The sequence below is a fragment of the Physcomitrium patens genome, chromosome 1 (assembly GCF_059467195.1).
Source record: "Physcomitrium patens ecotype Gransden chromosome 1, ASM5946719v1, whole genome shotgun sequence".
Classification (NCBI taxonomy): Eukaryota; Viridiplantae; Streptophyta; class Bryopsida; order Funariales; family Funariaceae; genus Physcomitrium; species Physcomitrium patens.
The window spans coordinates 26,636,492-26,645,946 of NC_143410.1; the positions used below are offsets into that span (position 1 = coordinate 26,636,492).

The 9,455-nt window shown below is 33.2% G+C and overlaps 1 protein-coding gene across 10 annotated transcripts; it reads right to left on the minus strand.

Annotated features, from left to right (window-relative positions):
* Window positions 1-1,294: 1,294 nt before the first annotated feature.
* Window positions 1,295-9,211, minus strand: LOC112281207 (uncharacterized). Of its 10 annotated transcripts, XM_024517466.3 has the most exons (15): window positions 8,472-9,197; window positions 8,040-8,265; window positions 7,539-7,796; window positions 7,050-7,165; window positions 6,712-6,801; window positions 6,458-6,545; window positions 5,791-6,023; window positions 5,234-5,418; window positions 4,889-5,088; window positions 4,264-4,596; window positions 3,822-3,923; window positions 3,384-3,681; window positions 3,097-3,245; window positions 2,383-2,667; window positions 1,295-2,252 (listed from the first exon to the last, which is right to left on the minus strand). In XM_024517466.3, the coding sequence occupies exons 1-15, from the start codon at window positions 8,702-8,704 to the stop codon at window positions 1,395-1,397; spliced, it is 3,654 nt and encodes a 1,217-aa protein (XP_024373234.1). In that variant the 5' UTR covers window positions 8,705-9,197; the 3' UTR covers window positions 1,295-1,394. The 10 variants fall into 10 exon arrangements, 5 of the variants coding, with proteins under 5 accessions (XP_024373234.1, XP_073394214.1, XP_090111095.1 ...); XM_073538113.2 differs by lacking the exon at window positions 8,472-9,197 and having other exon boundaries at window positions 7,539-7,764; window positions 8,040-8,175; XR_016505838.1 differs by lacking the exons at window positions 1,295-2,252; window positions 3,384-3,681 and having other exon boundaries at window positions 2,527-2,667; window positions 8,472-9,208.
* Window positions 9,212-9,455: the final 244 nt, after the last annotated feature.

Sequence of the window (9,455 nt, forward strand, 5' to 3'; positions counted from 1 at the left end):
AATGAGTGATCAATTCGAGGGCCATTTTTATAAGCCTCTCATCAAACGTATCACCTCGAGTATGTCCTAACTAACTGCCTTTATGAGGGTATAGGTTGTCTGGGTTCGCAAACAAGTAACTATGTAAGACAAATCATAAAAATTTACTGCTATTGATTATAGTCTTTCTTTTCTCATTTCTTTTCTTTTACTAAAAAATATAAAAATTGCATGCAAAAGAATTTGAATATATACATATATATATATATATAAAAAAATAGAGAGAGAGAGAGAGAGATGTATATAGATGTGAATTGATTTGAATAGTCAGAAAGTCAAAATATGTAAATAACTTCAATTTTTATTAGAATTCCAAATATCAACCACAGCTTTGGAGGGCCTTGCTTTTATTTGAGAGTACTATGTTCAACCAAGTCATTGATTATTGATGAACTAGCAAAATCCCTTACCGATAGGCATGGAAAAGTTATAAATTTTAAATTTGCAAAGTCAAAAATCAACAACTTCTAAAGAAACGTCATAAAAAATAAATGAATAGCAAATAACAAATAACAATGGAACCGTTTATATTTCTTAAGTATTATTGGATTTTTTTATTTTTTTTATTTACTTCAATAGCTAAAGTAGCTAGTTTAATAAAAGTTTAGAATAAATTGCATTGCATTTGTTGTGGGGTTTATAATTTCACTGTTTTTGGAATAAAGAATCTTGACTGTTTTTGGAGAAATGCATTGTGAAAGGACAAAATGTATTTTTACATTGTGAAAGGGCAACATATATTTTGGCTAATAAGAAGACTTCTTTGTCTCAACCAATTAAACAATGAGAAAGCTTCTTAATATCTATGTTTGTAACTAAGCTTTCTTATTATATACACAATAATACAAAATATAATAAAGAATGACAATGCAAACACTGTATTCAAGAATTGCATACACACAATTCAGTAGACTGCACATAAATATAAAATAAAATGATATAATCCTTAAGTATAAGATACACAGTTTTATAAATTTTAAACATTCAAATAAAAACCTGAAACTTGTAGAAACATCTTTCTCATACATGATGTGTATTCTTAAGACTAACAAAAAAAAAAAAAAAAAAAAAAAAAAAAAATCTAAAAACTTACACATTGTTTTATTTGTGTTCAGGTTTGGTGGTTTTTTAAAATTTTAGTTTTCTTGTAAAATGATTAAGAAAACTAACATATCTTTCAAACTAATCCTGTATTTATTTAAAATGTGTGTTCTGTTCGTATATATATTTATATATATATATATATATACACATGTACATGCACATATGAGGAATCTTCCACTATATTATATGTACAACATTAATATCAAACCCTCTTGCCATCAAATTCATTTGTTGATAATATGATTAGAATTCTATTGATCTATTATATCATGTTCAGGGTCTAAACTTGTGTTATAAACTGCATTTTCACAACTTTTTTCCAAGCTATTGCCTTCAATACTGATTTTGGAGTTCTCAATGTTGCTTCTGTTGGCATTAAGATCATGTATGTTTTCAATATTTGAATTCAATATATTGTTGATTTCAAATTCTTGTAAACCCTCTGCTTCATTAAATAAAACAACCCTAACATCATTTTCCCATAATGGTGGTTCATGCTCCATCAGATTTTGGCACTGAGTAGGTAAACACAAACTTGGCCATTGATCCATACAAGCTTCCTTTCCATGGGAGATTAACATCTTTGGCAAAACAAATGATGAAATGTTTGGTTCACTTCCAAATTTCATCAACGATTCGTCACTCCATTCAATGAAATTATCCAATGGATTACCATTCTCCACAATGTCATGTTTCTCATACCAATTCAAAATACCTCTTTCTATGGGGATATCTTCCCCATAGTCACACATGCTATTGGGAAACTGCAAAGATTTATGCAACATATTTGAACAACATTGCTTCTTGTGATCCATGCATTTGCTGGTATTCAAATTGATCAAACTAGATTGCCCAAAATTGCTACTTGATGGTGTTAAAGTGTCACTCAATAACATTCTAGGCAACAAAGGAACATCTTTGGAGGGTTTGGTTTGACCAGGTTTTTGTTTGATTTCAAAATAATCAATGATACGAACATTACAATTACGCTCTTTATACAAACCAACAGGAGTCCATTTACTTGGAAATTCCTGCTTGTGTGAATCAACTTCCTTTTGGCAAGCTTGTTCAGCTTCCCAATGAGGGTCTAAAGCCCATTGTTTTGGTACCTACACAGTTTTTTAAATAGATGTATATCAATACTAAATTTATAATTACCATTTAAAACCAATGATTCTATATGTATCCTTTTTTATAGTTTTTTTCAAATAAAACTGACTATGGTGTACAATGGTTAACCTTGTCAATAGCAAGGGTATAAATATGTAGATCTCCTTTTGAAGAAATGTGACACCGGGTGAAAGATTTGTAGTTGGCAATACGGAGTGAAGAAAATGCTTCATCAAAATGAAGATGGAACCAATTTATACATATGTATAGATAACTCCCAAATACAAGGGAAACAATTGGACATGAAAATATCCAATAATATAAGAAAACAGTTGCATAATACACCAAAACCAAACCCCGTGGAAGCCTAGACATTCCTTGCTCACATATATTATTGCGGGTTACTGCCATTACCTGTTTCATTGTACAGAATTTCAATTCAAATAAAGGACATATTGCTTTATTCCTTAAATGTTTGAATTTATTTCATGTAATTAATGATAGTTATTTTTTATGTCATACATGAAAGACTTAAATCTAAGTTTTAAATTAACTTAAAATAGAAAATAGAAATAGCTAATATGATCTGGATTCAGATCAATAAAGCCTTTGCTTGAAAGAATTATTTTATCTTAACATTGGAAAATATACATACACACAAACACATACATACCTCTGCCCCTTTAGTGAGAGTGTTAATGCAGAAGTTGATTTGCAAAAAATACATGTAAATGATTTTGTACTTAAACATATAATATCATTATTAACAAGAACAAATAAGTGTTTACAAAAAAATATATATATTTTAAGGTCACCAACAAACTATGTTGGATTACTAATTACCTCAGGGACATCAAAAGCAGCCATTAAGTATTTTATACATGCAGGGTACATGCCAAAAGTCCAATGCTCAATACGCCCTCTCAATCCCATGGGATCAGGAAAATGTTCCCCTTCCTTTGAATGATACCAAGCATACAAGGAATGAAATCCTAGAAACAAGCAGCCGGATCATTCAACACACAAGATTCAAGAAAGAATTAAAAAGGTATACCCATACACTTAATATAACCATTTAAAGTTAAACACTCAATATGATATTGGAATGAGAATGATGCGAAGTTCTATACCCGATGTTCCCAAATGGTTGTGACGAATACATGTTTCAATGCCAATTTCAAGCAACAACATCAACACCATTGCAGACACAAGATGCAAAGTGACATGGAGGAATCCAATGATAATTCGCTTGCTCCGTGACACTTTCACGGGAACAAATGACACGGCCAATGCCAAGAGAACAAGGGTTCCAGTCATTGAGACATAGCTATGCTCCACCATTTGGATGAATGCTTGACCCATTGTCCTCCAAAATGCTATGAGAATTCCACGAATATCACCATTGTTGAAAATTTCATTCAATTCACACTGAAACCATCTTTTCATGATCCAGCGAAAGGATTTTATTATAATCAGTAATTTTCAGGTCAAATTGTGCTATTCAAATTTCCAAATATCCAAATATGAAATAGTAGAAATTCTTTTTAGAATGACAGAGTAAATTTTACCTGTGGAAACATTGAAAACACTAACACAAAGTACACAATACCACCAATAACATCAAATTGCCAATTCTTCCTTCTGAATTTTAAAATGTTGCCCAATGCTATCTATATAAAACATTTCAATCAGTTCAAATCAGTTCAAACACCTCCAAATCAGATTACTTATCTTTCAAAACTTAGCTTCTTTTTTTTAAAAAATAATATAGAATTAGCAATTGTGCATACATAATTTAAAATATATATTTTAAAACTATGACTAATCAAATAAATAAAAGTGAATTTAATTTTTTACTAACAATAATAGTAATAACAATTTAAGAAAAACTTTAAGACTTTAAACTGGATGTTCATGAAGGTGAATTCATACAATCTTTTACAACATATTCACATAGAAAAGTGATGGTGAAAATTTATATAAATAAAGTAAACATGTTTAACATTTAACCCTTTCAGATTGACGCATTGTAGGATATGCAGCTATTTTTTCATATTTATTCCCCTGAAAATCTTGAAACTTTGCAAATATGTGGGTTGGATGGAGGAATGCGCCTCCCTGGCCATTAACAAGCAAATGCTCAATGCAATTATTTTGAGCTCCTCCTGAGATAGAATGTCGCATGTAATGGTGAAGATCTCCAGCCAATCGAAGGCGGCACCTACCTTTCAAATGCTCTTGAATAAGATGTGATACATTTTTCCCCGTACTATTTTCCCAATACCAATCCAAAAGCCAATTGGGTTCATGGGTCATTATTATTATAGATTCATTTTCTCCCACCTATATTACAAAGTGATGAACATAAACACCACATAATATAATCACAAACAGAAAAAGAAAGAAAAGAAATCAAGAACAAAATTCCAAAACATTAATTTTTTTTTTTTTTTTTTTTTTTTTTCATGAGAATTCAAGTGATTTAAAACCTAAAGAAGAGATAGTTCTTCAATCTTTAAAATTTTATAAAACAAATTATTATACTATGCTATCATTTAAAAATAAGCTGGTTATTATAACCTTCTGGGATCCACCATAATTATATTCCATCAAAAGCATTTATGATAAGACTTACCTCATTTTTTGCAATGTTGCTAAAATATTTAAATTGGAAAATGTCGATGTCACCGTGGAGAGCTTGATCTAGTCCAAATATCCACCAACCATGAGGTAGTTTCAAAGCAAAATAGCTTTTTGATTGGGGCAACAACCATCCTCCCAACCAACTTCTATGGCAAATGTATCGCATGAATGTATCAAGTCCATCAAACCAATCTGCATCCTAATAAGAAAACAATGGTATTAACTTAATTTCACAAACATAAAATCTTTCCCTATTCATGTGAACAAGTGGGTTCAAAAGCATCAACTTTCAAAATGATATAAATATCACTGTATTATTGATAAATTTTTGGAATACCATGATTTCCAGGTATGGCAAAACATTGTGGAGCTTCTAAATCTTCCAATGATTTAACTCCTTCAGGCAATTCAGGTTTACTCACAGCTATGTGCTCAGGTCTATACCATGGTGGAGGTTGTAATGCATACTCAAATGGTCGGAAAAAACGGCGCTCATAGGAAAAGGCAGATGGATTGGGATATCTGTCAAAAAAACATATTAAAAATATAGCAAAAAAGAGTATGTGTTAGTATATACATATATAATATGTATAATAGAAAAACTTCATTTCTTACATCAAATGTGATATATGTCATTTTTTTAAAAAATATATCATAATAAAATAATTACTTGTAACACATGAGTGTATGCATATATAAAAATGCTGTATTAACATTAATATTTGTGAAGATTTAAATTTTTGAAATAAATCATTATGACTATTCTTATTATGACAATATTTAAATATAATAAACTGAATTGTAAGGCAAAGTAGTTTATTGATGTTTTGAGACTTTAGCATTGACTCAATCAAATGTAATTTTTTGTTCTATGCTTGGTTTTAAAAGACAAACGCAAGGTCACCGCCAATGAGGAGGAGCTGGCTACGAGGCAAGTTATGGAAACCGCAACACCGCTCATCGGCAACACAAAGGGAGGGTTGGGCTAGAAGACGGGCAATGCTGTATGTTGAGTTGCCTCCATCTCCTGTGTCTGCCATGAAATCCATCCACAACTCACTCTTTTGGCTCAGATGGGAATGCACCACACTCTTGCTCCTTTGTTGTTGAGCTTGAGTCATGGCTGCCTGCAAATAAATACATGCATTCATAATGATATTTCTTGAAATCTACAAAACAAATTAAAAACAATCACAGTATGTGTAGATACACATAAACATACATATATATAGACATACATACATACTCATACATATTTATATATGTATATGTATATGTAGATAGAGAGAGAGAGATGTACAAACATACATACACACACTTCTCACAAGAGTCCCTTCAATGTTTTTTAATAAAAAAACTGATTGTAAATTTTCTATCAAGAAATAATTGAATTTCAAACAGCATTCCATTGGATACTTTAAAAAAATAATACATGAATTTATACCCAATTTTACCTGAAACAAATTGTTGTTCTTCAAAAAAAAATTGTCATTTATTAAACTAATTTTAAAAAATGTATAGAATTGAAAGTTTATGCCAAGAGTGTGGTGTGTTTGCTCACTTGCATGGTACGCATGTCAAAGCGGCCAAGGAACAAAGTCACAGAAACTAAGAGATCAAATGCAGTTTTGAATAAATCTGCAGATGTCCTACCACAACAACCAAGCTCAACCCCGCACACTTCAACATGGAGAGTATACTCTAGAGCAAATCATTCTACAATTTTTAAAAAAATAAAAAAATAAAATATATACAGTATAATGTATGGTGCAAATACACAAACATACTAGGAAATTTGAGGAGTAGAAACTATACCCTGAATACCAAGGAACCATATCCAAAAACTCAGGCTTTGTAAGTGTATTTCTTTGTTGTGCATTGCTTGCTAGATGTGAGAGTGCCCATCTGAAACCCCCAAATTAATAAGCCACTTTTCCATTTCCAATATTGTGTGTTAAGAAGTATACATGTTTCATAAAATGAGTAAATAAAGAAATACATTTCACTGAATTTCATAAGTGATGAATTCCTTGAAAATCTTGATCAAATCATCAAAATATATTTAATAAATAGTTTGGAAATAAAAATGAAATTATTGGAATGTCCATATATGGAAAATTAACACTAAAAATAGTTTTCAAGAGCAATCTTACTCAGTAGATCGCTCTACAACAAAATTGGCAATATAAATGCCAATGAAAGTTGCCCATAATGAATATACAGGTGATATGTTATCAGATGGTCCAATACATGCATCATTGCATACCAACTGCACATACAACACAAACAGGTCCATCAATATATAGTTGTGAAAGTAAAATTTTCACTTGATAATTAACCTAATCTTTGCAGAAAACTAGGTATTAATTCATTTGTTGTTATACTAGATGTTCAAAGGTTTTATATTATAGAAAGTGGGGCCAAGAATCCATTCATCTTGAGAATGGACTCAACAAATAAAATAAAATAAAATAATATAGAATCTTAAAACAGCTCACATTAAGCATTTGAGAATAATGAAAAATTCCCACAAAAGAAAACAAAAAAAGAATAATGTAATAAATTCAACTCAAAATTTGAAAAAATTCCAACTTTTTAAAGTAAATTAAAAGTAATGAAATAAATAAGTCTAGGAATCAAACCTCTCCATAGACCACCCACTTGGAGAAGACTGGGTAGTCTTTGGCAGAACCAACTGGAGCAAGCCATGTCCAACAAACTTGAGATTTCATGTGTTGCATGTTCCATGGTTGGGATTTTGGGTCTGGAGGCCTTGCAACCCATTTGATAGATTTTTCTCCAAGCTTGTTTAGAGTGTATGTGGACCACATTGTTGGCTTTTGACGTGGCACTTGGTTGCCACAATGGCTATAGAATACACAACATGCAATACTAAGAACCTACACCACAAAACACAACCTTCTTCCTTGCATTTAGTTCCTCCTTTCCAAACACAGTGATGCATCCACAGTGAATTTTACCCATATTTATACAATTCTTGTCAAAAAAAGAAGTTGTGAGTTTCCTACAAGTTAAGGTTATGTTTTGTTTTGTTTTTGTTTTACATAAGAATGAAAACATAAATATAAGAACTTGAAAAGTAGAAAGAGTTTTTCATGGTTGAAGTTTTCAAGTGCATTTACCACAGAGTTTTGAATGATGGTTAATATTTTTGGGGGTTTTCTTGCATCTTGAGATGCAAGTCCAATATACCAAAGAACCATAAACACAACATGGAACAATAACAAGGTCATCATAGATGCCAAAAACAGAATTAAAAAAAGGGACAAATTCATTCGCACATCCACACCCATGGACCGAATGGTTGGCAAGTGGTACATGGCTGCCACCAACAACCACACCACATACCTATATCCCACAAACACCCACCAAAACCTAACAAGGGTAAGCAAAAAAAAAAAAAAAAACAAAAAACAAAAAACAAAACAAAACAAAAAACAAAGAAAAGAAACAATGTAGTGGCACATGATAATTTGACCCATCTCTCTATTTAAATGCCTGCACATGTTGGTAAACATACACAAATACAAGATTAATTGAGCTGAATTGTGTACCAACGGCTGAAGTTGGAGTAGCTTGGTTGAATGGTGTTTCCAAGGAAGGGCGACGAGAAGAAATAGAAAAATCCTAAAAGGATCGCGTAGATGGACCACCACTTGGAGTTGGCATCGAGTTTATTAAGCACAATGTGCATGTTGTCCGTGGAGATGAAGAACATTGTGGTGGCCAACACCGCCAGCATCGCATGCCGCGAATGCTCGTGCGGGTACAGACTCTCGTCGGTCATCGCGGTGGCGATTCTGTCCAGGCTATCCGATTTCTGCCCTCCAGATGGTCGAGCCTTCTTCGCTTCTTCGCTGCCGAGGTTGATGGATTCCTCCTAATGGCGGCGGTTTCTAACAAGTCTGCGGAAGCGGGTGCCCACTTTATAAGATCCCGACTTTGCTGTGGACTGCTACCCTCATCTGCGTGGCCCCCCCATCTTGCACCCTCTCCATGGTGGCAAGCACTCGCTGTAGACCATCTCTTTGAGAGCCTTTCAATGCCCGATTTGCGGAACGAGATCCATAACTGACAATGCTGGTCAATACTCACACGAGCACCCGACTTGATCCGTTCCCTTGCTTCGTTTCCACCCGTCGCTTCGAACAAGGCGTCCTTACACCCAGATTGCAAGCTTCCAAATGCACTCCCTGGAGTTTTAGCATCATACTGGAAACCCAATTTAAAACGTGTAAATGGCGGAGGAGGATGCGAACTGGCGGCAGGAATGTCGCAGAAGGATGTGAAGAGGCTGCACCCTGCAACGGTGACCAGTGCGCATCCTGGTTAGGAGGCCCAAGGCTGTGGCAGGTGTTAACGAGAATATTCCCTGTTGAGAATGCTGGGCCTGTAGCCGTGGCTTTGCAGAAGCTCCTTTGGATCCATTCACACTGGATTATCACTGTCACAACGTAATGTTGTGACGTAAATTATATTGTATATTACTTTTTACATGTCGATACAATAAACATTATATGTTCTATGTTGAATAACTT

Coding starts and splice junctions, on each gene's coding strand:
- LOC112281207 (XM_024517466.3), bottom strand. CDS start 8,704: ATGACCGACGAGAGTCTGTACCCGCACGAGCATTCGCGGCATGCGATG. Junction 8,266..8,471: donor TACTCCAACTTCAGCCGTTG/GTACACAATTCA, acceptor TGTGGGATATAG/GTATGTGGTGTGGTTGTTGG. Junction 6,546..6,711: donor ATGGTTCCTTGGTATTCAGG/GTATAGTTTCTA, acceptor TTGTTGTGGTAG/GACATCTGCAGATTTATTCA.